Source organism: Amia ocellicauda, chromosome 21 (assembly GCF_036373705.1).
Source record: "Amia ocellicauda isolate fAmiCal2 chromosome 21, fAmiCal2.hap1, whole genome shotgun sequence".
NCBI classification, from domain to species: domain Eukaryota; kingdom Metazoa; phylum Chordata; class Actinopteri; order Amiiformes; family Amiidae; genus Amia; species Amia ocellicauda.
In genome coordinates, this window is record NC_089870.1 from 13,065,115 (window position 1) to 13,093,105 (window position 27,991).

General features: G+C 45.0%; 1 protein-coding gene across 1 annotated transcript in view; it reads right to left on the minus strand.

Annotated features, from left to right (window-relative positions):
- Positions 1-64: 64 nt before the first annotated feature.
- The window catches only part of mapkbp1 (mitogen-activated protein kinase binding protein 1), a 46,132-nt gene continuing 18,205 nt past the window's right edge, over positions 65-27,991 (minus strand). Inside the window, exons 3-30 of the mRNA XM_066694960.1 lie at positions 25,182-25,244; positions 23,881-23,938; positions 22,249-22,419; positions 21,431-21,568; positions 20,703-20,885; positions 18,984-19,144; positions 17,977-18,166; positions 17,586-17,723; positions 16,730-16,914; positions 16,379-16,470; positions 14,321-14,446; positions 13,722-13,792; positions 11,935-12,056; positions 11,042-11,117; positions 10,633-10,744; positions 10,234-10,297; positions 9,737-9,859; positions 9,492-9,625; positions 9,165-9,220; positions 8,571-8,819; positions 8,267-8,421; positions 7,897-8,042; positions 7,036-7,221; positions 6,301-6,379; positions 5,835-6,166; positions 4,328-5,278; positions 3,687-3,772; positions 65-3,558 (exon numbers count right to left, since the gene is read on the minus strand). Coding sequence (XP_066551057.1) covers positions 3,313-3,558; positions 3,687-3,772; positions 4,328-5,278; positions 5,835-6,166; positions 6,301-6,379; positions 7,036-7,221; positions 7,897-8,042; positions 8,267-8,421; positions 8,571-8,819; positions 9,165-9,220; positions 9,492-9,625; positions 9,737-9,859; positions 10,234-10,297; positions 10,633-10,744; positions 11,042-11,117; positions 11,935-12,056; positions 13,722-13,792; positions 14,321-14,446; positions 16,379-16,470; positions 16,730-16,914; positions 17,586-17,723; positions 17,977-18,166; positions 18,984-19,144; positions 20,703-20,885; positions 21,431-21,568; positions 22,249-22,419; positions 23,881-23,938; positions 25,182-25,244 — 4,693 coding nt within the window. The 3' untranslated portion in view covers positions 65-3,312. The remainder of the gene's footprint in view (positions 3,559-3,686; positions 3,773-4,327; positions 5,279-5,834; positions 6,167-6,300; positions 6,380-7,035; positions 7,222-7,896; positions 8,043-8,266; positions 8,422-8,570; positions 8,820-9,164; positions 9,221-9,491; positions 9,626-9,736; positions 9,860-10,233; positions 10,298-10,632; positions 10,745-11,041; positions 11,118-11,934; positions 12,057-13,721; positions 13,793-14,320; positions 14,447-16,378; positions 16,471-16,729; positions 16,915-17,585; positions 17,724-17,976; positions 18,167-18,983; positions 19,145-20,702; positions 20,886-21,430; positions 21,569-22,248; positions 22,420-23,880; positions 23,939-25,181; positions 25,245-27,991) is intronic.

A 27,991-nucleotide genomic window follows, 5' to 3' on the forward strand; every position in this document is an offset into this window, starting at 1 on the left:
CAGTTAATAGCCTTTATCTTATTCACAAAATTGGATAGAGACAAAATACATGAACCACCGAAGGTAGAGTGTAATAAATATTTTTTATTTCTTTTTCTTTTTTGTCTTTTTTAAGAGAATCTCAAGGGATATACAGTACAAACACTATGAGGATAAAAACACTTTAAAACTCAATTTGTGTTAAAGCCAGTGCAAAAACACTCAGGATTTAAAAGAGCCTGCTTAACAAAGACTAAGCTGCTCCTGGTCCATCTGAAATAGTGTTAAGACAAAGTAATGAAATAATGAGAAAGTTTCAAACAAAACACAGAACCGTTAATGACGAGACCCTCATACAATAAATGTGTCATAATTGTAAGACCATGCTGTCTTGTACAGAGGGACAAAACTGGCCTCGAACCCCCTCCCCCCATGCATAAGTCCTCATGCATTTAAGAATAAAGGTACTGCCTGTTAGTCTCAACCTTCAATTACAATAGCAAGTCTTCACAGTTCTTGAGATTTACTGGGATGTTTTCTGTTGCTGGAAAATCAGTCTCGGAGAAACACTGACACCTGGTGGGCTGGTGTAATACAGAGGGAACAGATGCTTTTGTATATCAGGATGAATGCATAACCGAACAGTACAGGTTAGGGTCAGGGCCAAGACTGAAAATCTGTTATTTAACCTCTCTGATTTTTCAGACTAATGCGTGCTTAGGAAGAATTGAACTGTTGTTGTCTCAGTAGCTGGGCAGTAGCCAAGACATCGGTACAGAAGTTGCTGGCAGTGATATACCAGTCTGGCTGTATGGCAGCCATGTTAATGGGAGAGATGGGGATGTTGAGGGCTTCCGGTTGTAAATATACCTGTTGAGCCCCTGAGGATCCTCAAACACCAGAAAGGGAGAACTGAGAGTAAATAAACCCAGACGCAGTTAGTCAACAGTAACTCACAGTTATGGCTAACCTACCACATGACTATTATAGGTGAAAAAGTGCTTTACATTGTCACTGTGAACAAATAAGGAACAGTGTACCAGACACCAGAAGTAACCCCCCATCATCAAAGCCCAGTGAGAGTGCCAAGTGTGGAAATGTGTTAGTGGGAGACATCACTATAATTATCCTCGACTGCATGATTACAGATGGGCAGCAGTGTAAAGAAGTAAGGGTAGGCAGAGTTTCCTTTTGGAGTCAATCACTGGAGTGAGTTTCCTGTTATATGGCCAATGAAACGATTGGTCACCATAATGTTCTGTCATTTCTGTTCCACCGATGACAGTTCTGTGGGCTTTCAGGCACAAGAGCGTTTACTGACATTCCCCACACTGCTGCCAAAGTTCAATTCCCTGGGTCAACCCAAAGTCTTTTTAGGTGGCTTGCTCAGTCAGTGACACAGGAATTTCCCACTTCAATTAAATCATGTTTATTCTGTTGACGTTAATTAATGATGCAAGAGGCTTTTGCTCTTTTTGTAAAGTATTTCCATTCAAACTTCAGCCGCATACATTGTAACAATTTGTTTCTAATGTTAGATGCAGATGCTGATCTCAATATTCCCAGAATGCCCTTGTCACACTGATTTCCTGATAGAGAGTGTGTTATTAATGCAAAAAAGACTTTCCAGTGACTGAAAAGAAGTCAATGTTGCTGGTATTTTTAATTAAGGCACCGATTTCCTTGAGACATGAGGACACCATTGTGTGCCTCTATAGTACATTAGATTTGAATACAAAAAAAACCTTCTGATTCTCTGAAGAATCTGATTAGAATACAACTAAGCAGGTGTTGGAAATAGTGGAGATTTGAATAGTGGAATTTTTGAAGCTTTGGTTACAATGTCTTGTTTTCTTTGTCCAAATACTTTAGGATTTGTATTATGTCACATGTGTAAAACTTAATATCCCATCTTAAAAGGAGTGAGATTTTTTAAATCAAATTTACAGATTACACTTCCTTTCCTGCGCCACTGACTGGAGTACTGGTACAAGCCACACTCACGCCATGACACTGGGTATAGAAACGTGCACTGTACAGATTCCCAGGTGTTGTCATGCACCGGTCTACACTGACCTCTGACTAAGAGATAAATACGGAGTCCTGGCTCTCAAGAATTTTGCAAACATCTAAAACAACACAAACTGCTTAAAACAATTTCAAATTAAGAATATCTGCAGTTTAAGACATGTGCTGGGCCTATCTGCCCATTTTTGTTTACTGCACCAAAGAGACCCCTCTTGTGTGTTGAACACATCCTGGTGACTCTTTTGCTTGAAACACTGGACTGATGTTCTGATTATTCACATTTATAAGATTCAAGTTCAAATGGAGCTCAGGTTTACACAAGTCAGTGGCAAAGTAGATCTCTCCGCTCAAAGGTGTAGACCGTTAGTTGCTTTCAAATGCCTTACTCAGCCCCACATCAGCAAGTCAGAAAATAAAGTGTGGCCTCGAAGTGCTTCAGCCATATCCTTGTGTTTCTTTATGAAGTGAAGGCAGTTCTTTCCTCTGAGGAGATCTGAAATTCCTTCATTTGGCTACAGATTTATTCTTCCATTGACACTGAGTCACAAACAGCCTGAATTAAAAGCAAAACTTGTTCTGCTTTAAAATATTATTTTAAATCACATTTGGGAAAGCTATTTTGTATCTTAAAAAAAAAAAAGTCATTAAAAAAAATTAAAACATTCAATCCATTCAGATGTTTGGATGAAGGAGAAAGGAGCAGTGGTTTGAATATGTACCTCCCAGTGCACATTTCTCATGAACAGGTCCATGTCCCATTTCATCCTCTTCCGTTGGTGAGCATCAAACACATCCAGGATCCTGAGGGGCCCCTGAGGGGTCCACCCGCATGTTGGCTGCTAAACAGAATGGCAGTGTGTCGTCTATGAAACCCAGCAAAGTCCTGGATATCTCAGCCACGAGCCCTCAGTCCCATAGGACAATACAATATGAGACCGTTAAAACATTGACATTATCAGTGCTGTACTACCCCCTGAAGTGTCTGTCCATAAGGAAATACTTCATTAAATAAGAGTCCAAGTAAAAATAGTGTTTGTGTGGGGGGTAAATATGGAATTTCTACTACTTTTGCACATCCATTCTTTGAAACAATTTACCAAAAAAGTTAAAAATAATAATAAAATAGAAAGATGTCTGAAGTGTGTTGCCACCTCCTGAACACCATGGCTGTAGATCCTGACCCGGCGGTCCGGTGTTGTCCCAGAGTGGGTTACTGTCGCTTGGTGTGCTGCTGTATGATCGCCTCACCTCATCGTTGCTGGTGTGTCCCCTGGCCTAATACAGTCTCCAAACGCAGGCTGGGGGTCAGAGCTTGCCATCCAGCCTCCTCTCCACGGCCTTGAGCAGCAGCTCTGAATACTGCTCCAGCAGGGCCAGGGTCCGCTCCTCCCCCACCCCCGTCTCGCCACGCTGCTCGCTCACCTCTGCCGCCTCTCCGCGCCCAGCCTGCGCCAGGGAGTCCAGCTCCACACGCATGGCACTGAACGCCTCCGAGAGGATCCCTGCCATCTGCTGCCCCTCCGGACAGCTGTCAGCGCTGGCACTGCTCACCTACCACCGACACGGAGAAAGATGTTAATCTCCCTCACGTTAAACCATATCAAAACAACACACCTTCAGATTAAAGCAAGATATATGCTGATTGTTTCTTGCAATCAATGCTGATACAATTGACTCACCATTCTGTAGAGCTGTGTGGCTTTTTGCAGACTGCTCTGCAGCTCGCTGGCCACCAGCCTGCAGGTCTCCACACTCACAGTGGGATCTGTGGGGCAGAGTCACTCATCATCAGTCATGGGCACAGTTTAACACTGACAACAGTCCTGCTCACTGTCACAATCTCTGCTCCAAACTCCAAATTATATGTAGAAAGGAATGTTGGAGGTAATATATTTCAATGTCCTAAATTTCTTCCTGAATTGAACATGGAAAATATGCAAAATGTGCTGTGCCACACAAATTGAAAAGCAGGCCTTCTAGATACACCCTTGTCATGCATACGTTCCCAGTGATGTCAGAACGGACCTGACCACACCCAACAGAGACAATACTTCAAAAGACATGCGAAGGGAGGATGGAAACACAGACACCGGAAGAAGGAAACGGCTTGAGCTAGAACACAAGTTAAGCAGATAAAAGAAGGAAATGAAGCATGCCTCACCCATCAGGTAGTAATGGTTAATGGACGAACATGGAGAACAGTGAATGGAGGAAGAGAAAGGCCAGAAACCCGAGGAAAACAAGTGCATGGGCATGGCCAGGCGCATTGGCAGTGTGCAGGATGACAGCATGTACGAGGAGGAGTGGCGTCGGACCGAACCTGGATCCGAGGTGGTGGGTAAGAGCAGGCAGGCAGGCCTGGGCACCAGCTCACAGGAAGAGTCCGACGAGCCCTGCAGAGTCTCCTCACTGACCCCTGCGCTGGCATTTGTCTCCCCGCCTCCTGAGTCAGGCAGCTCTGACGGGCTCTTGGCTGGAGCAGCACCAGGAGTTGGATCCACTTCCATCAGAGCCTTTGCCATGCTGGGGCCCTCCATATTCCTCTCCGGGCATGCCAGGGCCAGAGCAGTAGCAAGGGGGATGATCCCTGAAGGTGTCTGGCCCAGAATAGGAGGGCTGGTTCTGTTGGGAAATATACTGACTGGGGACCTCGGAGCCTCTTCCATTAAAGTCTTGGTCTTGCCGCTGGGGGAAAAGGACGCCACCGAGGGCTTGTCAGGGAGTGGTTTAGGAATGTCCAAGGTCAGGTGGGGCCTGTTGGTGCCAGCTAGCTTGGCATGAAGGCCCTTGGGAGACTGTGCCATGGGAGCGGCAGCACTGAGGGTTGGCATGACCGTTGCCCGTGGTGCAGGGGAACTCGCTGAAGATGATGAAGAAGTTGAGCAGACCACAGCTACTGGCAGGGTGGCTGGCTTGCTCCGCTCCTGGGAGCTTGCTTTGGCCGACCCAGTGGGAGTGTCGGAAACTCTGCGGGTCTCGGCACTGGTCTCTGTGCAAGAAGGAGGGCTGCAGACTTCGCCAGACTCCGCCAGGTTCAGGCTGTCACCCATGGACACCGAGCGAGACATCTTGGCCATGGAGCTGGTAGTGGGATTCATGTAGGACCGCGGTTTCGGGGACCTGCCCAGGGTTGCGCTGTCCCGAGGCTGGGGGGAGGTGGGCACTGATGGGACAGCTGGCAGGGTCCGGCGCGGGGTCACCTTGTGCTCTTTCTCAGTGGGCTGCTGTGGTTGGGGATGAACCTCCTTGGAGGGTCTGGACGAAACCTCCACTGTTTAGGGGAGAAACAAGGAGTTTGACAAACTACTCTTAAAGACAAAATTAGAACATCTTTACAAACATGAGAAAACACCTGCTGTTTTTCAAAATTCATATCAACGATTATTATTCTACTGAGAGAGGTGAAGACCTGTAACTCATGGACCTCACAGCATGCACAGAGACGAGAACACCTGGACAGAAACACATCCCCCAAGAAACAGAGCACACACCCACTCTGTCAATGTGAGGCACTGAAAATCACGGTGTGCCTACATCTACAATACTGTAAATACCATATGCTTCTCTGTCTTATTCTCACATGACTTATCCTGCCATTCATCTTGCTGGTGAGCTTGTGTTCCATTGTTAACAGTATTGTCCAGAAAACAATGTCCCTTGAACAAAGCAACATCTTTTAAAAACATGACAAAGAGGTGATTGAGGCTCTTTAGCTTTGTACTAAATAACACTTTTGTCTACGCTGCTTTCTTGCAGTTTTACAGAGTTTTGAGAACAAGGGGGAGCCGAACCTGCACCGTTTGCGATACTGATAAATGTAGCCTCACCCTCCAACACCAGGTCATGCACTGACTGGGACTTCCTCATGCTCAGGGCTATTGTGGAGCTCTGGAGTCCGGGGACTTTTGCCAGTTGACCGAATCCTTTTCGAGCGTCTGAGCTGGGGGATTTCTTCTTCTGAGTGAAGGGCCGCATGGTAGCCTCTTTATCAGAGAGAGGGTCCGCTTCTGCCTTCCCAGAGGGCAGAGTGGTGTTTTCCTCCACATCCTTCCACAACCCCTGCTCCATGAGAGGCCGTACCTCAGAGATCAAAGACCGCACCGCCCCGCTCATCCCCTTCCCCTCCGCATTTGTCTTGGGTGGGAATGGAAAGGCATTCCTACAGCAGAGCGGAAATAAAACCTCTTTAAGGTTGAGTGTAACAAGACTGTACAGGTGTAGTTTCCCTGTCAGTAGCGCAGGAATGAGCTTGTTCCTCTTGCTCAGCCTTTGAGCCGAGCCCTGCCTCTTTACCTGCTTGCTGAGCTTTGAGACAGGAAGCGAGAAGAGATGCTGACAATCTCCGTGGTGCTCTGGGACCTGGTTGGGCTTTCTGGAGATAAAAGATAAATAATTAATAAATAAATAGATACATAAATACATAAATATAAACATCCTGTTCCACTCTGAGAGAATCCCTCAAAACACGGCTCCCCAGTTGCACACTTTGCAGCAGAATAGACAGGGCAAACTAGACATGGTCACAGAAGGGAGAGGACAGGATTTAACCAAGAAAAAACACATTACAAAAAGGTTGGGGTCAGGTGGGATTTATATTTAATCAGAAAAGACAGGATCAGAACTGAGCAGAACTTGTAAACCGACAATAGCAGAGCGCAGTGTGAAGAATGTGCAGACGGTATTCAGAAGTATCTATTATTTTCTCATGATGCTGTTAGGATGAGCTGGGCTAGAAGACCCCATAAATGAAAGGAATCCATTTGTCATAGTGTCAGTGCAGAGGGATCTAACTGGGTTCTGGCTTTGCAGTGATCATTTTAAGAAATGTCTTGCATATTATGGTTAGCAATTTACTTAAGTTATAAAAACATCTAGAAACAGCTTCTTCTGTCAACCACCAAAGACAAAAAGCATTAGATTAGGTCAATATACCAACTTGCTAAAAATGTATACGAGCAGGCAGTGCCCGCAGGAAGTTAACAGCGGTGTGCCCCCTCTGTTGCGTGCAGGGGGCGGGGCCTGTCCTACCTGCACAGGTGTGGTCAGCCAGAGTCTCAAAGTGCTGCTTCAGAAAGGCTTCCTGATCAGGGGTGTTTGGGACCGCGCCCTCCACCACCACCACCCCCACAAACTCCTCCTCCTCCTCCTCCAGCTCCTCCCCCTCCAGCTCTGAGGAGTTTCCGTCAACGCTGAGTGGCTCCGTGGCCTCCGAGTCTGAAACAGCAGCATACGCACACGCGCCGCACATCACACACACGCCACCATCGTCGCGCCAACACTGGCAGCGCTTTCGTGCTTGGGAGGGAATGAGAGCGCGGGGCTGACTTCAGCTAAAATCAGCTGCCTTCACAAGACTGAATAATGTCTCATAGGGACAATGACCAACTACTCAGAGTCTTTCTATTTTTCAGAAACGGAGATTATCCTGTAAAGTACAGAGTTAAAAAGCGGATACAATAAATTCTGCTGTGTAGCTTAGCAACAAGTGCATCAGTAAACATAGATGCTTTTTACAAGCGTAATTATATGCATGTAATATATAGAATATAAGAAGAAAGTTTACAAAACTTTCTTCTTATGTGTATAGGTGTGTATATATACACACCTATACACATACACACAGTAAACATTAAACACATTTCTTAGTCAAGCACTGGAAGAGAAATAAAAAGGGTAGGAACTACCACACAGGAGAGACACGGACGGAGAACAGACCAGCTGGACACATGCTGCAGTCCCAGTGTGCCGGTGGGATGTGCACAGTATAGACTCGTCCTCATCACACCTCCTGTGGCAGACCACCACAGTGATTGTGTGACACTGAAGAGGGACTCTCCCCCTCGGCTGTGCTGGTGGTGTAAGGTGTGTATGAAAAGTCTCGGGTCTCACCTTCCCTGGGCCGATCGGGGCTGGACAGTCGGCTGCTGCAGTAGTCCACAGAGCAGGCGCTGTCGGGGCTGTGCTTATCATGGCATTCATTTCCTCTGTAGCTTCTTGCCAGGTTGCCCCTTGGCAGCTCCTTCACCTGGTATTCGCTAACAAAAAGAAATACATTACGATCAACAGTCGCAGACCATTTCATAACACCGGACATTACATGGATGTTCAGCTTTCGGCCTAACTGTGGTTTTTACACTGACACACTACTTCAGCGTTATGAAACCAGTTGAAAACATATGGATTTGAATGACTAAAATATAAAAAGACATTTGTCAGTAGCAGGATCTCCCTGCATGAGGGAAGGCCAGCCCTGTGTTACCTGCCAGCTAGGCTCATGCTGTCCTCGGGTCTCTCTGGGTACAACACAGGCTCCTCGCTCTCAGGGGTCTGGGGGGTCAGCCAGATCGAGTGGGGGCGAGGGTATAGCCCCTGTCCCCTGGACACAGTCTCCTCTCCTTGCAGGGACAGACAGGGCTGGGAAAGAGTATGTATTGCAGTCTTTAGATGCCTTGGTCTGAAGTTAAACTTCTTACACTTTGAAATAGAATAAGATCAATGTAATAGTAAAGTTAATATGACTATCGAACCTCTAATGTTGTGCTTATTAAAGGAAATATCCTCACCTCTGTCCCGACAATCTGCAGGCTGGTGGTGCTGCCCACGCCTTCCTCCTCACAGAAGGGGGCTCTGGCAGGCGGGCATTCCTGGCTGGGCGAGGCGGGGGGGGCATAGGCGTCCAATTGCCGCAGGTCCAGCATGGACTTCACGGTCAGCTCCATGCTACCCATCCGCCGAGACCAGCGCCGGCGCTGGCGGGGGGGTGCCTCAGCCAGGGGGGTCTCTGAACGCTTCACCCCTGCCAGCCCAGCGTCCTGCAACACAGACGGCGAACGGGTTGATCAGGAACCGGACGTGTGTGAAAACTGATGCCAACACAAGTAAGGTCTGACACCAGAGCAGCCATATTCACGTTAGGTTTCAAACATTAGGAACTGCAGTCTGGGTAAATCATTAAGGGCTGGGCAACTTTATAATGAGATTTCATTTTACAATAAAAACTCTAATATGTGCTATTGCATTTAACTTCCTGACTTATAACTAAAAACACATGTCGCTGATCTAACCAGTGAGGCATCCAGACTAAACTGTATGTGAGCGACTGCACAGGACTGTGTGGGGGTGTGTGTCACTGAAGACCGAGAAAATGACCCTCGCACCTTCTTAGTTTCACAGGCCGGGGGGTTCTGCAAGCTCTGCTTCAAATCTGTAATGTCTGACAGAGAAACAACAACAGTTCAGAACACAGTGACCTTGATAAACCACCACATTCACAAACTCAATCCTCATTTAGAACGGTCTGTTACGGAGGCGTAGGAACTGATAAGGCTTCATCATCAAGACTGACTTACACTAGAGGTATGCAAGCACTGCAGCAGGTCACCACAACCAACTCATGCCTGCAGTTGTACCAGAGTTGAAGTATTTAGCACAGTTAAAACTGTAACTTTATGTAGATTGTGGATTATACGGTATGTGTGCCGTACCTTTTTCCTCCACAGGGCTGTTGTCAGAGATGTGCAACAAGATCTCGCCCTCCTCTTCGATGCCATCTTCCTCAGCCTCCTTGTCACTGTCCGATGACATGGTGACGAGAGGGGGGGCGCTGTAGATCTCCCGCCTGGAACGGCCAACAGAGAGTGTGTGTGTAACAACGGCATATCTCTATCTCTGCGTGCTGATGCGAGTCTATATTTGTCTACATCTATGTGTGCGGCCGTGTTTTCAGTACCTGAGCGCAGTGCCTCGACGGGGAGGTGTCCTCTGGGCTGACTTGCCCTTCTGTCGCAGCTCAGAGAGCCGCTGTCTCATACTGATTGTCAGCTCCGGGTTGAGGCGCCAGATAAAGATACAGCTGCGGAAAGAGACGGACATGGAGAGACCACACCATCAAACACAGCCACCGCACTGAACCTCGCCCTCCTGCAAACTCGATACAGCCAGCCAGCAGTGGAAAAAATACACAAATAATGAAAAATTTAATGTCTGAAAGCCAGAGAAAATTAGAAAGCCATCAGCTAAAACTGAATTCAATTAAATTCCAATAAACATTAAAATCCAATAAATTCAAAGTACATTCACAAAAAGTTTAATCATTTCCATGATTGTGTGTGAGATTGTTTTTTGTTTAACAAAGTAGTGAGATTACAATATCAATTTTAATACTGAATAACAATTAGTAATGACAGATGTGACATTTTGTAAACGCATCCACAGTGGGGCCCCTACCTGTCCCCTGATGCTGAGATCATGTGTTTACAGTCATTGGTGAATTTCATCCCGGTCACGATCTCTGTGAATAGGAACACGACACTCAGGGGGGGTAGGGTTAAGGGTACGTAGCTCAAGATTTCCAAGGACCAGCCCTACAGGCATGCCACTGCCCCAGTAAAACAATGGCAAACAAGGGTCCGACTTTGAAGAAGTCAAATAAGAGTATTCATCAGCCAAAAACAAACACGCCCCGCATAATCCTCAAGTGTATATGATGGGAATCCTGTGTGTTTAACCACTTTGAACAATTACGGGTTTGTGTTTTTTCCAGGATCAAGGCTCAGACGTACAAAGCCTGTGGAAAGACTCAGTGAGAGAAAGACTTATAGGGATAATCAAAGGCATTGGTGCTACCTGAATGACCGAACATGGTGGCTACACACTCCCCAGAGTAGAAGTTGAAGATGCTGAGGTTCTTGTCTGAGCAGCTGGTGGCTACATAAAGTCCCGAAGGGTCTGTCTGTACCTGGGAGAGCAGAGAAAGAGGTTTGTCACAGTTCCAACACACACACACACACACACACACACACACACACACACACTTTTGATTTGACGTGTGTTATATGCACAGCGCACCCAGAGAACCGTAAAAAGGTCACACAGACAGGCAGTCGCACACGCAACATTCCTGCATACAAGATATCCTCACATAGAAAGAAATAATGCAGGACAAACACACACATCCACACATAAAGATGTGCATTGAAGTACAAGGACATTGAGTGTTATCGGCAGGGTCAGGGACAGTTGTCGTGCTACTTGCTTTGATTAACGTCCCATCTTCACCCTGGGATCCCTTATACAGTTTCTTCTGTTTGCCGTTGTTGATATTGAAGATCCTAAAAGGAGAGGAAGTAGATTAGACAGGACGGGGGTTAATTCAGACGCTCTGGATGATAAAACATCTGCACATCACTCTGTATGTGCAGGACAAAAGGAGGCGCACCTCAAATACACCAAGAAACTCAAGCAGGACACTATCGCACCTACATCTCAATTTCTCCCCAAAAGGAATGCCTAGTTCACCACTAGTATCACCTCTGTGCTGAGATCCCAGAGCACGGGTGATTTATGAGACTCGCAGTCTGGCCTGTTTCTCTGTAGACTCAGCAAATCAAAATGAATGAAAAGGTCAAATGTCACATCTACCGGGATCAGAAAACGTGAGATCAGCTAAAATCAACCCTGCTTACTAATGAGGCTGAGACACCAATGGAATTTCTCCATGAGTGGTCCATTTAAATCCCTTCAGATTTTAAATCCTAGCTGTGTTAAGACTTAACAGATCACAAGAGCCACTTGAAAAGAAATTCTTTCAACCTTCACAATTAGTATTAGCCATCCAAGTGCTGAAATATGGACAAGGTTAATTCCAGCCATGTTAAACACTCTGGTCTCCACGTGTGGACACAGAGTTACAGTGAAAAGCACATTTGAGAGCCAGGAAAAGAAAGTGGAGCTCTTGAGTCCCAGCATGCTTAGTGTGCCTGTGCCTTAATGAGGTCCTGTGTGTCTGCACCTGAGCTCTAACCACTTGTGCTCAGTCAGCTGACTAACCCTGCCCACTGTGGCCTCCATGCTAATGCAAGCTCACATCCTGTCACTAACTGGCGTATATTCTGACAGACTGCACAAGGCCCCTGTGGATTCACAGACCTGATGCAGCGGTCCTGGCAGCCAATGGCAGCATATTTGTAGGTGGGATCGATGTCCATGTCATACAGGGTGGTCTTGCGGACAATGTGGTGGGTCCGGGTGAACTCCGCCCCTTCAGACAACTGTGGGAGAAATAAATAGACTGAGGCCGAGGACAGAGGGTAGACAGGTGTGGGGGGGGGGTGGGGCCGGGGCTAAGGGGGGGGAGAACTGGCTTGAACAAAACTGGGAAGCCTGGGAATAACCTTAGTTTGGGAAAATTAAGTTGCTTTTTCGACGTTCTGCAAATTACTATCACACCTTCTGACTTTTGAGCAGGGGGTGGAGTGCGTTCATTGTCCAGCAGGGGGCATTGTATATTTAGCGCAACCTGATATAACGGCTAACAAATATAAGCAGAACACAACACCTAAAATAGCAGCTTTGCGCACTGAAACCAGGGAGGATTAGTGAACTGCAGGCTAGGCTCGCAGGCCAATATCAATCTTCTTGATAACCAGAAGAAAAAAAACAGCTTCACAGAATTTACACAACACTTCATTTCACCCCGAGTTCATGCCATCACTGTTTAGCAAACACAATTCTTGGATTCCCTATTTTAAGCAAGCAAGCTTTCAAACACTATCAACATTATTCATCAACTGAGCAGTTATTAGTTTGCCTTCTAGGAGATTGCTGATGTATTGTTTGCATTGTAACTTTTATGTGTGTCTCCCTTTTTCCTCCCCCAATAAACTCAAGCTTTCCACATATTCAGTTACTTTGTAGATTTCCTACTAGAAGTGTAATGACAAATCCTGGGCTGAAATAATACAATCCAGTGGGGAAGAAAGCACATTAAATAAGACCTAAGGGAAAAGCAAGGCTAGGATGTCACATAATAAAGAAGAGGAGCCCTGATTCTGTTCAATCAAGGCAACGAAAGCCTCGGCACTGATAATGAGTTTCGTGAGGGTTTAATTAACAACTACAGCTGGATTTGAATTATATAGCAACCGGAATAAAGCGAGCAAATCAATATCCCAGACAGTCTTAATTACTATCCTCTTCACGTTATAATGGTTTTATGCACTGAGCTTGGCTGTTACTGTAAATCTCACACATATGTATGGTTTCCATTACAGCCTTTTGGGTTTTGAAATTTATAACCACTTTCAGCTCCCCTGTTAGGCTCAATAATTTACAATCCTTGCTGTACGAGTCCCAAAACTGGATTGCACAATCTTACTACAATGCACAGAATGGAGGAGTTTTACCCGAAGTATGTATGCATAGTCTATGCAAGATCTTACATTTTAGTTCTTGCTTTCTGAAGCAGATTTCAACTGTCCCTCACAGTGCATAGTCTCTCAGTCGAGCTAAAAATCTTTTTAATTGGGGGTTGTGTATATATAAAAGAGAATCGGACTCTTACTGTAGTTGCATACAAGGCACTCTTTTTAGAGCACTGTGTTCTGGCACTACAAGGTCTTTTTTGATGCCAATTTTCCAACAAGCCTGTTTTTTCAGATATGAGTTCTTCTCACAGGACAGTCCTAGAGAGAGCCTGTGGGGTCTGGCTGTCTGACAGGCCAAAAAGCAGGGTGCCGTCACAGGCCCAGAACATCATTGACCTTTTGAGCTCATGATCTGCTCCTGGGGATGGATCAAGTCTGCTAAACAGCTTTAAGAACAATGCACATGACATCAAATGGACATCCAAAGCTACAGTCTGTGTGTTGTGGAGCATGAGGAGACGTGCGTGATGTCTGTGTTTGTGTGTCTGAGCAGGAGTCCTCATCAGGTACCTTCTGCGCCGTGCGGAAGTAGATGCTCTTGTCGGCTCCACAGCTGATCATCCTGACTTTGCCGTCATTGGCTGAGAGGAGAAAGATCAGTTACCATGGTGACAAAGATGTACTCATAACAGTCTTCTGGATGTGCAGTTTTACCAGCTTAGCAACCAATAGCTGGCATCTTTGCAGCTGTATTCAGCTATAAAAATAATAAAATGGCTCCAGAGGACAGGCTTGGCTCAACCTCAAGCCCAGCAGCTAAGGATTCAAAAGCATTCCCAGCATAAAACAAACAAAAATAGTCTTCTACCAAAATGATTTAATGCCTCTCTAACAAACATCACAGGACCTTGAAAGACCTAACTTTTGGTTTGAAATATTTAAAAGAATACAACTGAAAGGGCTTTTAATTAGATAAAATAAATGTTTTTGTTACTGAAGACCTTAAACACAAGTCAAACAAACCAAAAAATCACAACCAGGTGAATAATTCAAAGTAGCAAAAAGCAGAGTTTAATTGTGCTTTCTTGTGCTCATTGTTAAAAGCTGTGTAACTGCGGTTTTTTTTTACTGAGCGTGTCAACTGGGTTACTGAATACTGCGCATCTCACCAGCGAATCGGACGGCTGTGATGGAGGAGGAATGGTCATCTAGGGTCTGCAGCAGGCCGTACTCCCTCCCTGCGTCCAGCACGTGGATAAGCCTGTCACGGCTTGCGGTGGCTAGCAGCTTCAGCTCTGTGACGCACACACACAGAGACACACACACACACACACACACATATATATCAGCACTCTCTGCACCATGCACTATGCTTTCAATTCAAAATCAGTTCACATCAGGGAAATAGGGAGATCTTACAGGTATGCTCCTATTTTTCCAAACTGTGCTACTGCCTGGGATGGAATAGTTTGTCTAAAAGAATGTCTAATTATTGGTAAATCCTAATCATGTCTCCACAAATGTAAGATTGATGTTGATCACCGGATAAGGGAAAGAAAACAGGAAAATTCACAAATCTATGTCCTTAAGAAGTCATTGGGGTAATCCAAGATGTGAAGACGTGACCTCCACTGAGGCCTCTGCAGCCCTAATGTCGCTCACTTTCCACTACAGCATATGGTCTCCACATGGCAGTGACTGTTACTGCAAACAGGCGCCCTGTAGGACTCGGCTGAACAATTCCTCATAACATGACATAAATACAGGTGCTGCCTGCAGTGCGTGGACCTGCTCTGTTTATACTCAGCCACCAGAGCACATGTTTGGAAGTGTGTGTGTGTGTGTGTGTGTGTGTGTGTGTGTGAAACACTTTGCTCACAGGCCTGTAGGTATTTAGTAATAACCCCCTTGAGATGGAAACTGGAGTTTTTTTTTCCCCTGTTCACATGCTCAGTCATGAGATTCAGGATTGTGTTGATCATGTAGGAAAAAAACTATAACTGTATTTGAGGAAGCACCGTTTTTGTTGCGTGCATTTAAAAAAGGAAATATGTTTTAGGTCTGGCTCACCAGTGAACTGGTTTTAACAGAGTGGTGCCTGAAAAATCTTTACATCTCAGAAGCTCGAACTCAGGACCTTTATGGCAGAGGTTTGGACGCTGCGTAGTTTAGGATCATTTTCTGACAGATTGTCGGATGTAAAAAGTGCATCTGCCTGTCGCCTGAAGCTGTTTTAGCACGGTATTACAATACGGGTGCACTCTGATGATTTATTTATGTTTGACTACATTTTGATCTATTTCTTAACTTCTAATAAAGGCTGACAGGGAAAAGCACAAACACGATTCGGGCAGGAACTGAGGCCCCCCAGTTCCTCCAGCAGGCCGGCGTGTGTTTTGACGTGACAGCGGACTGCACAGAACGAAGGCCTCCGCAATTAAGACAGTGAAGCCTGCAGTCCTTTGAGGGTTATTCTTGGCTATAGAAACTCCAGTAACTCTGCTGCCTGAACCGTGCCAACTGGCAAAAAGAATTAGACACCATCAAATAAAGAAGACATTAATACCCAGCTCTGACAGTTACAGCCATTTAATAGAGGAATCCGGGAGGGGGGTTGTACTGGAGAGGTGCCCAGCAATACCCCCCAGGATACAGAGCTGTGTGGGGAGGAGGCTCCTCTTATTGTATACTTTCCTTTCCTCTGTACTACAAAACACACTCTGTTTAATGAGGAGCAGCAACGCACGCTACCGTACACCTTCATTTACACTTCTGTACAGTACATAAAAGAAGTTAAAACAGCGCCATATGCTCCATATGCGACAGCACCCCTACAGGCCCTGGCAGTTTGCTTTGATCTGATAGGTGGCACCGAAATCAGCATTCAGAGTGTAAGACAGGTAATGAATAATACATGTCACTTCAAAACATTTGCCAAAAACTGGCACTTCAAAAGATCACTTCAATCAGATAAAATAAGAAAAACTTTTTTTTCTTATTTTAAGAAATTTTAAGTTCTGCAATGTTTCAGTGAAAATATGAAAAACCAAAGGAGTGTTTGGTATGAGGGGGCCTGCCAGGGTTGCAGTGGGAGGCAGGGCAAGATCAAAGGATGATAGTCTCTGGTCCCATGGGTGTGGCAGAGCAGGGAAGGAGGAGGTGTTCTTGTGAAGGGAACAATAAATGCGAAATAGCTTTGGGGCAGACGGGCCGTGACTCTGACTCACCAGTGTCAGGTTTGGAGTACTCCAGGCACAGGATCTCCGAGTCGTGGGCCTCCACTTTCAGGATCTCCCCCATGGTCTGGAGCTCATGAACCCTGCAACAGAGCACAGCACAGCCCTGCTTACTCCCAGCAGCAGCCACTGCTCACGGACGACCCCCCAGCACACACGGCAAGCACACAGAACACTTTTTTTTTTTTTTCCCTGGCCTACCCAATTGTCTCAACCCGTTTTCATTTTTTGGTGCTGTGCTCAGCGATCTGAATTCCCCAGATGACCCCTAAGCAACAGAGCCTAACAGTTCAGAAGGAAACGTTACCCTGACATGGTGGAGGGCAGGGAAGGGCGCAGTACCTGAGTGTGCCAGTGCGGTCTCCTGAAGCCAGGTGCTGCCCATCAGGACTCACACACATGGTCCTAATGCCAGTCCTGTTCTCGGAGGTTTGGATGTCAGATTTCTCTGTGTTGCCAGTGGCAGTGCACTCTGTATCCATAAGGCTGGTGGTGTTGTTGTCCATGTAGATGATCTTCTGGAGGTCCTGTGGGGGAGCAGACAGTACCGTATTGAGGCACAAGCCTTAAACAGCCGATACTTGCATGTACACACATTAAAGCTGGCATTGGCGTCTGATTTTTTAAAATTATTTTTATGTTTATCAAAAAGATTCCATCAAATACGTGGAGAAGAGATTTTAATTATGCAAACTGTGGCCCACTGTTCTATAGAAAACAGCTCACAGACATTTCCTGCAGATTTTCTCATTCAATTAAATGATCCTTATCTAAGAGCTGGTCTCTAAAGGGTTGTCCAGAGCTGCAATCAAAACTGATTAACCCACTCTGTGTTTGGAAATGATTTCCCCAGACACCTTCAAATGAGTCCCCAGCATCCCATACAGCATTCCCCTCTTCCTCATCTTGTGTATGAAACAGATATTTTACTTGCACTCTGCAGCTTCACATTTTGACCACATTTAACAGAATGACAAGAATGTGACGAATAATTTTAGAAAAATGACTAATACACAGCATGACACAAATGTATTACAACAAGTTGTTTGTTCAGCCTGTGTTTTCATTGCTTTTGTCATAGTTGCCTGTGTTCATCAGTGCACACAGTGAGGTGGAGTGGAGTCGGGGGCTGGTTGGTGTCTGGGGTGGAGCGGGGTCTGGGTGGCGTTGGGGACCGCAGTGGGGCTGGCGAACTCACGTTGCTGATGACGTTGCGAGGCAGCGTGGTGCTGTGCCCATCAGTGTTCCACAAGCGGATGGTGTTGTCAGAGGAGCAGCTGAGGAAGGAGCCGGGAGGCAGGCAGGCCTGTGCATTGTCGCAAACCTCCGGGTACACCTGAGACAAAGGCAGAGCAGTCACACACACATGGACACACGTGCCATCACAAACAGTGCTGCGTACATCTGGCAACACAGTATAGAGAGCCATACAATACATTAGTACACTCGCTTGCACGCACCCAAACACACAAAAACACACACAAAGCACACTGAGTAAAGACTGTAGCTCACAGCCACACAAAACTACAGAGCATTTTCTCCACCCTGGCACTAAATAATGAACAATTCCTGCATTGATTTTCTCTCACCTCCACGCTCCACACGCAGGCAGCGTGGTACAGGGCAGAGTACACCTTGCCAACTTTCCGGGCGTCACGCACATCCCACACGTACAGGCTGTGGTCATTGTACACACAGGACAGCCAGCGGCTCGTAGGGTCATAGGTCACCGCCACGGTGTCAGGGTAACGGGCATCAAGCTTGTAGGAGAACAGGTGGCTGTAATGGAGGAGAGCAGTCACTTATATCACTAATGAGTGGACTCAGAAATACCTGCTTTTACCCTACAAATCCTACAGTACATCAGTATGCCGCAGCTAGTCTGAATATAGAACTGGGCACAGCAGGTTTTCACACACACATTGACAAAGGTAAGATCCACATTAGCATGTCATATGTGGATGGAGATGCAGCACTGATAAGACTTATTCTTATCAAATGTCTCCCCAACAAAGAACGGCCATCAGGGAGCCAAGGAAATAATTGAGGCTTTTGTACAAAACAGTTCATGGCATTTTCCCTTCTGGAATGCAATAATTATCAGAGGGCATTCAGGTAACAAGCCAGAAGCATTTTTCATGCTTATTTATGAGGCAAGAATTTCTCAATAGCCCTTCTTGAGAACTGACAAACAAAAGCAGATTTCAGAAATCCCGAGTGGCCACTACAGAATACCAAACAACAGTAATCTCTGAATAATTCCAGTGGAGCCCACGTACGTCCTGCATGAATATAAAGGAGGAGGAGGAATTTGTTTGGTATTTGTACTTGCATCCTGTTGGGTCAGAATAGGATTCCACACAGCCCACAAACTACCACACTGGCATGGCCCTGGGGTCAGCAGTGACACAGAAATGTGCACTGTCACACCCCTTCTAACCAAAGACCTCCATTCAACACGGGAACCTTAACCGACTACTTCATATAATCATGTGTGGTTTCCATTGTATACATCACAAGTCTGTCCACGTGTTTTGCGTGATGCTTTTGTTGCCGTTTTTGATTTTGAAATGCCAGCGAGTCCCTGGCCCCTCACCTGGCCTCGGTCACTGTGGTGATGTCTGTCCCCAGGCTGTGGGGCCGGGGCAGAGTGCAGATGAAGTGCAGGTTGTAGGGGTTGAAGGCCCGTACTGTCCCGTCAGCACAGCCACAGAAGATGACGTCTTCACTCACAGAGAGGGAGGTGGCCTGGCTCGTCTGGGGGGGGGGGGGGTGGAGAGAGACAGGTTAGGTTTGGTGACGCAGTGTGTGCTGTTCTCTGAAGTAAGTGGTCATGAGGGAAAAAGGGGCAAAGCATGAAAGAGACCTTGTGCTCTGCATCTTGGACGTCGCTGTTGACGAGGTTGGCTTGGGCAGAATGTGATCATTTACTTTATTTCCGGATGAGCAGTGGACATCTTTAGACTGACCTCATGTAAAGCCTTCTACTCTAATGAAAATTTGGCCACTTCAGCTATGGTTCATGGAAAAAATACATAAAAAATATAAAATAAATCATGGTCTTTAGTCTTTGATGAGCAGGAACCTATGAAGTTCAATGAGTAATTACAAAATGAAGATAATCAAATACCCTACTGGAATGTAGTTGTCTTGTGGCAGAGTGGACTTGGGAACAAAGTGCCATTGTGAGCCCTCTAGGACTGGCTCTCCCCATTGTCTCAACTCAGGGCACAACTTTCTACAATGGCCCGCTTGTGTGTGACTAACTGCCTTAGACATGACCCACTTCGCCACAACACAGAGTTAGCTAGTCAGGGTGACCCAGGAGTGCAGGACCTGCTTGGTGACTGGGTGGGTATTATGTCTGGAGAACCAGGTCTATCTTCTGCTAGAGAACCAGAGAGAGAACTGAGCAGTACAGATCAGGACAAAACTAGGCAAATACATCCACAGGACTTTTTTTTTTATAGAAATGACAGTGTAAACAGACTCAATTATAAACTCTCTTGTAGGAGTGAGTGGCAACTATTGCAATTTTCCATAATCCATCCATTAACATTAGCTTTCCCAAACTCCAAATCAAGAGATACAGGAAGCCCAACCACATCAAAAGAAGTCCTTTTAGGCCTCATCTCACACTGACAGTTAAGGAGAACTTGCTACCAGGAACCGAGTTGTTTCTCAGAACTTTGGTACTGATGTAATCTTACTGAACAGGAAAAGCTTTGTTTCAAATGATGACACGCACTGATGAGAAAGGTACCACGTGGGAGTGAAAGTTAAGTGCATGACAATGGGGAGTATGTGATGGCATGCAAGTAGAGGGTGTTTAGGTGGATGTGGAAGAATGCAGTGCCGATACGGTGCTGACTGATGCTCAGGGAAAGAGGCTCAGCACAGAGGTGTCATGGGAGTGAAGGCAGTCGCTAACACAGTGACTGAGCTTTGACTTACTGTGATACTGTCTGTGTTCTGCTCAGTGTGCAAAGAAAAGAAGCACAACAGACCAAGATTAGACGAAAGCAAGCAAAGAGTTCACATCTTTTGACACAGACAATGCTGCTGAGATTTCCACACTGGAATACATTTACCACACCAGATGGGCCAACACACTTTCACAAACCAAAGAACAATAATCCTGCCATATCTGAATCAACAGAATGTGGCATTGCGTTACTTCCTTATGGAAAACCGTACTTAGGAAATGCACTTTCAGAAATGAACACGGGGTTCTACAATGAAATGATCAGATCTACTAAGATGTTAATCAAGCAACCGCACATGAGAAGACCCCTGGGTGGGCGGTGACACTTACCCGCAGCTCCACCCACTTGTCCAGCAGCCTCTTCTCATTGAACTCACAGAGCAGGCCAGAGGAGGTGATACAAAACGTGCTCTCTGCCTTGCGCCCGCGCCCACACGCCACATCATTGAAGAAGTTGTTGCGCAGCTCCCCCAGGAGGCCAGAACGGCCCAGTAATGGCACTGTGGCATTTACCTGAGTGGGCACAACACACAGACAGGTGTTTGATGTTAATTGGTTAATTGGGCCTATCCTACATTTGTGTTAAATCACTAATTGTTTTAAGGGTTTTTTGGTTTCGTTTTGTTATATTCTTTTGTCAAATACATTGACCGTTTTGGATTTAATTTTAAATGCATTGGACCTTTTTTGTTTGTTTTTTATTTTACCTTTTTAATTGTTTCTTTATTTTGTCCAATGCATTTTCAGTTATTTTCAATGTATTTGACTTTTATGTTGGTGTGCAGTTTTGCATTAATCACGTTTGTTTTGTTGTTTTGGGCACGTTTATTTTGAAGTTAATTGTTTTGTTTTTTGTTAAAAATCACAAAGATTTTAAAAATTTTAAGTGATTTTAAGAATTGATTTTTAAAGATTTTAATCATAAGTATTAAAAAATTGAATTGTTTTTTTTAATGAAAATGTAAAATACTATACCAAATAAAACAGTATCCTACATTTGTGTACAAAAAGAAAACTAAACAGAAAAGTGAGATGATGGGTTTCAGTGGATGGAATACCTTGGAGGACTTGGTATGGTCCAGGTACCAGAACTTCACATGCCTGTTACCCGCAGTGACAAAATAAGAACTGTCCTCAGAGAAAGACACAGCCATCACTTTACTGGATACTTTGTTGGCAGCCACCACAATATTTTTCTGAAAGGGAAATGAGGGGAAAAAAGAGGTTAATAAACAACATGATGTTCTTGAGGTTCTGAAACAGCGCTTTGTGTTTGAGAGTGAATCTGTTTTGTTGGACAGGTTATTTTGGATTTGGCCATGGCAGTGCTTATTAGTTTTACGTGTTTGAATTGCACAACAGAAGCCTTTGATGATTTCATGAGGTTCAGCTCAATTCAAGGCCTGATGAAGTGACTTACGTGGAATATTCAATTTTAAAATGAGAGAAACAACAAGAAGTGCAGGATAGCAAGAAAAAACTAATGACAAAATAAGAAGAGACCAAACCGACAGCACTCATTTATGACTCATAGACGGCATTTGCTCCAGTTCAAACAATCCAGTTCCAACTGTTACGAGCTGGAAAATGGAACTTGGAAACAGAGTGATGGGATAGATGAGCAGATGAAGAAAAGGGGGTCAGAAGACAGAGAGAAGGAGACAAGATGAGGACAGAATGACTTCAGAGAGGGAGAGAACACACATTGCAGGGAGAATGGCAGCTTGAAGGAGCAGAAAACAATGTAATGGCACAGCCAGGACAGACAAAATACCAGACACAGACAGTGGGACAATAATTGTGTACTTCACAGGGACAGACCCCTGCTTCATGCCGGAACAGTGTGAAAACCCCGGAGAGAAATGTGTTCCGGTACCTTCCAGGCCCAGACGTTGACGATCATGTCGTGCTGGTAGCCCACGCTGACAATGTACTTGCTGTTGGGGGAGAAGGCCACGCAGGACACCCCGTATTTGTGCTCGTGCAGCTCCGAGACCTGGCTCCGCTCCGCCACATCCCACACCCGCACCGCTGGCATGTGCCCACTCTGAGGAGAGGCCATTGTGAGAGGTGAGCATAGAGAGAGCAGCACAGACTGTACGTATACACACACAGCCTGAGACCAGTATGTTAAGGCAGCTAAGGCTAGAGGGAAAGAATATCAAAACAGGGATAGCACTTTGTCTCATGCTAGTCTGGAAATCGATCTCTCAGTCTCTTAATCGGATCACTCAGTTACAGGGACATGGAGAGGCCAAGGCTAGAAGAGGTCAAGCTTTAGCTCAGGAGACAATGGGACACCAAGGTTTCAGAGTCTTTAAATAGTGCAGATTAGCCTCCCTAGAGCTGTTCACCGTTCCTAGGCAGGGGGAGAGGAACACTAATACAATCTTGTTCCTCAACTTTCTATTATCAACTCTCACTTCCCCAATACTGGTAGTCAAATCTAAATGTGATTATATATATATATATATATATAGTTATTTTTAAAACCCTCAGAGCTGGAGGGACCGTTTGAGGTTACACTTCATAGTAGTTATCGGTAATAAAGCTAACTTGTCATTATCTTGATATTTATCTCGAAAATGTCCAAACATTGAATTCCCGGGCCCTTTCAGGACTGTCCTGTTAGACTCTGAATGACTGTTATCATGATGTCAGCAGTGCAGAGGCAGTTACACTAGCGACTCATGTTTTCAGGCATGGATTGGATTCTTCGGCATGGCCTTCAGAATGGATTGGTCTATTTTGAAAAACTGTGCTGAAAACAGCATTACAGTGAGCATGAATGACTTTTCACCCCTGCTGTGACTGTAATAAAGAGGATTAGAGAAGACATTACAGGATTAATGAGGGGCAGTGCCATCAGCAGGGCAGCAGGAGGGCACTGGTTTCCCTTTGAGAAGCCAGAGCTGACTGAAAGACTGGTGTGTGCCTCCTCCTTGTGCCACTTTCCCTCACCAGCAACATTAAACATGGGGGGGAAGAGCTGAACTGAGATGAGCTGGCACCATGCCTGCTGCTACTATGGCAACCTCCGAACACATGCACTTACTCAGCTTCAATAGGAAGGATTAATATGCCAAGGGCAACAAGGTTGAGGTCTGAGCAGAAAACAAGAAGCCTCACCCAGCCAGATTCATTGTGCTGTCCAAACACAGACAGGAGTTAAGTGCCCTCAGGCCACAGCAGGGCTTCAGTTAGCAAACAGCGCAAACATACAACAGAGTTACAGGGGTAAAAATAATGAACAGCAACGCCTGTTGATTTTAGCTGCTAATGGGATCAGGAGGCAAGTCCTACACTAAAATGAAGATCTCTAGGATGCCTCTCTAAAGTGGCAGACTCTTTAGGAACATGCAGCATGACCAATCAAAGTGAGACCAGAACCTCTGGCCAGAGTCCTGCGCAACATTTAAAATTCAAAAGTAATATATACCCACCAGTGGCACAGAGTTTACAGGGGTCAACAAAACACAACACAGTTTAGTAGAAAGTAATGACTTACCTCCCCCGTGACCAAGTACTTGCCATCAGGAGAGAAAGATAAAGCTGTGATTGTTTTCCTAGCAAGAGAGAGGAAAGGGAAATAATCGATATCAATGTCGAGAAGGCATATCCGTCATTGCAGCAAGTGTTTCCGCTAGCACACAATAATAAGTACGTACTCCAGAATGAAGCCCACTAAAGGATACGTTGACACTGCAGTTGCACACTAAAAGGCACGCAGACTAGCCCTTTCTTCATGCGCAAAAGATGGAGGTGACTTTGGTGCCCCTTAGGACTTGGGATTCTTAACTTGTTCACTAATCAGTAGGACTGATGAGCATGTCCGCCCTCAAAGAGACAAATATATACATTTAACCCAATATGTCTTTGTCACATGGCCTTGTCCTCAGCTAGTGTCTGGCAAAAAAAACCTGTAGCTTCATAAAGACTGATCATGTCCTTTCTTTCTGGTGCTGCTGCCTAGCTATAAACTAACTCAAGGGTTGTGATCTATGACAAATGGAGATGTGAGGCCCGTGTTTATGTAATGTTCAAGAGAGCAGCTGTAGTGTGTGTGTTTCAGGCTGTGCAGGGACAGCAGAGCAACAGCAAGTGTGGAATCTGGGAACCGATCTTTCAGAAGGAACCATCATAGCAAGTGATTTAAGGCTGCATCCTAGCAATTTGGTGCATGGTTCGACTGCAGACTGCACTGCACACACAGTTAGGTTTAGTTGCATTAGCTAATTAGATTATCCAGTAATGTGTACATGGAGCCCTGAGTCAGCGATATTGAGTGATCAGCAAGAGTCCCTGGTGCAGTCTCAGCTGTGGGGCCCTGCAGTGGTTAGTTTAGCTTGGGCAAAGGGATGGAAAATCTGCACAGGTCAATATGCCTCAGCGCCACCACTACCTCTAATGAGCACCAGCCCACTGAGGCCTAACAGAGGCAGCCAGAGGAGAACGCTTTCATCCTGTTCCATATAAGGGAATTATAGACAGGGTCGACATTCCCAACTGGACATGAGGGAGAATTTCAGGGATACAACATACACATTTGTTTCTTTCTCCAGGGCACAAATTGTTTCCTTTTTTTAATATCCAGTAAAAGCAAATGCATGCTATATAACATCGGTAATTCCTCTCCAGGGCAATGCTTGGCTACTTCTGTATCTTTTGTCTTTGCACAATAAAAGCACAAGTGGAAAAAAAACAACAACAATAGACTGTGTAGACTGATTTAGTCACTGACACGACACATGTGAAAAAGATACAGCATTAAAGGAAAGATTAGCTGAACATTGTTCCCGGCTGCCTCACCTGGAGCTGTTGAGGATGTGATGCTGCTTGTTCTTCTTGGGGTTCAGCAACACCACCACACACCTGCACAAACAAAGGCAAACTGGCATTACACACCCTGAAAAAGCTCTGTTATTTCACACTTCACTATTCATTAATTTCCAACAGCATTATCCTGTGCTGCTCTCAGAACTCTGGGGATTAATCTCAATTTGTTACGGTGACACAACACAATACCAAGATGTACTTATAACTAATCAAAGCAACGGCTGCTCGTGTCCTTACCCCCGTTTATTCAGCGTCATCTGTAAGGATGATAAGCGTATTGTTCCAGACAGGCCGGCTTACTCTAGATTTGGGGCCAACTGTGGCTCTGCCCCATGTTTTTGCATGCCTCCTCTGTTACGCATTATTGCCGATTTACATGTTCCCCGGTTTATTTCACTTGGAAATCTATCACCTCTACAAAACAAGACAAGGGCTTGGAAGTCTTTTACATGTAGTGCAGGCAATTTCATTTCTAAAGAATTATGATAAAGCACTCAATTTCCTACTCCCCTACAGTATACAGTATTTTGAAAGAAAAAAACATTGGGTTAATAACCGAGTGGTGATTTTGTAATGTTATTGGCACTGCCGGATACACTAATCCTACCACAATCCTTTCTAAAGGAACATTCAAGGCACATCCATCCACTATTTGAATTAAAGGAGGAAGGGATTGTCTGGTAAGTGGAGTGCCTATTGACAGCCCTGCAGGATTAAAGATGCGATGCCTCTGTCAGTCAGCACAGGAGATCTGAAGTCCCAGGCCTGACCTGAACTCTCTCCTCACTCCCAGGAGTGACATGTCTTCAGCAGCACACAAGACAGTTCTTGTTGGCTGATTTGGAAACTAGAAACTAGAGTTGAAAAGGTGCGGCTCTGTGGACATCTTTTCAGGGGGAAGTCATGAGATAAAACACGTGTGGTCTTGCAGTGTTTCAAGGCACTGGGTGTGGTTTTTGCTTGCCTCTCGCTGTACATTTATGATAGGAGGGCAAATCATCTTCCTGCTAAAACACTGTCAGGGCCAAAGTCTGTTGCAAGAATTAGGGATTCATTTCTTACACTGTCAGGAAGTAACAGCTGGGAATTTACAGGAGAAAACAAGAGAGGCAGACAGAAAGGGGTGGGCAGGCGCGAACACTCAGAGTCCTGTGGTTTCTAATGTCTCCAGGTTATCTGCTGCTCTTTATACCACCCACACGCCTCGCCCCCCCCCTTACCGCTTGAATCTCCAGTGCCTTCTACAATACTGTGAGAATTTACCATATGGAGAAAAAAGCCTTCACTAACTTTTCCTCTTAATACTATTAGTGGATTTGAGTATATATAGGTTATCTGATAGGATTGTAGGGGCTCAGAACAAAAGTACGATATTAATGATAAGACAAACACCATCACTGGAACAATACCACAGTGCGAGAACAAAGCACTTAGTGCTGGCAATGTTTTAATCAATTGTATGGCTGATCATTTATGCACTTGCAGAGGATTTTCCAGTGTTGGTGTTAAATACTTGAGCATTGTTGAAATAACATGTTACCCAAGAGCATACCCAAGAACTGCCACGCTACAGGTTAAAGATCTATCAAAATAAGTAACAGATCAGAGGTTAGAAAATGCTTTGTGGCAAAAGTAAGTAGGCACCTGTGTTTGTTAAAGCGGTGATGGAGTTTTAGTGGTTCCTTATTTGCTATGTTTTTTTTTTTTGCAGCTGTTCCCTACTTGACCGAGCCTCGGTGTGTCCACCAATAACAACCTCCCCCGTCACAGTGCGTAGAACAAGCCAAGCGCGTCACCAGATAATAGTTAAGAAAAGATACAAATCAGAATTTCTAAGCAAAGAGTCTCCCTGTAATCATGTACGTTGTAGACACGGGAAATCTACAGTAGCAAAGAAATTATCTAGAAAAGCCAATCTGATTTAGGGATTAAAAACTGGTTTATTCTTCAGAAGTTTTAATCACGAGGAATTTCAAAACAACTTCCTAGATGGCAGTGGTGCACAAACAAATGGGAAACAAAACTCAAGATGAGGAAGAATGACATCACATTGACATGTGATGGGGGAAATGTAAAATCAGACAAATCTGAAGTCAAAGCAGGACCTGAACTTACAGGCCTGGGTATTTCATGGCTATATTTCTGCATCTGAACTGTATAGGTCATCTCCTAGAATCTACTAATCAAGATCAAGCACAAGGTGTTTAATTTCATTTCTCAGTTATGTTATCTAATCACTAGAGGATGACATTTGTATATTTTAAACATTTAAAAAATGTATAGAGAATGAGTCTCACGTCTCAGTAAGGCCAACAACATCTAGAAAATAGTGCTCTAGCGGAAGGCATTAAAAGACTGGGAAAAGGAAGATGAAAGAGTGCACTCCAATGCCATCAACTGCTTCAGCATAATCCCTCGAGTATCGAATCTACTGGATTAGCATTGCTCTCATTAGGGCTAATTCTCCTGATTAAAGGGTTAAGATTTAGCAAGAAAAGAACCTTCGCAGACTAGTCTCGGATAAATATTCAGGTATATGACTGTACCTGTAACTTAGCTGTTTTTCTCCTGCGGGGCTCAGCTCTCCTGTTAAATTGCACTTACCTAGTTTTCATTGTACAACTTGCTTTTAAATGCTAGCACTCATATTAACTATGACTTCAAATCTTGTCTGCAATTAGCTCAAAAATCTAGGATGTATGATTTATATTAACTGTATATTTCTCTTATGCACTTATATAATTTTGAACTTGTAATTTGTAATATGCTTTGATCTGTAATAC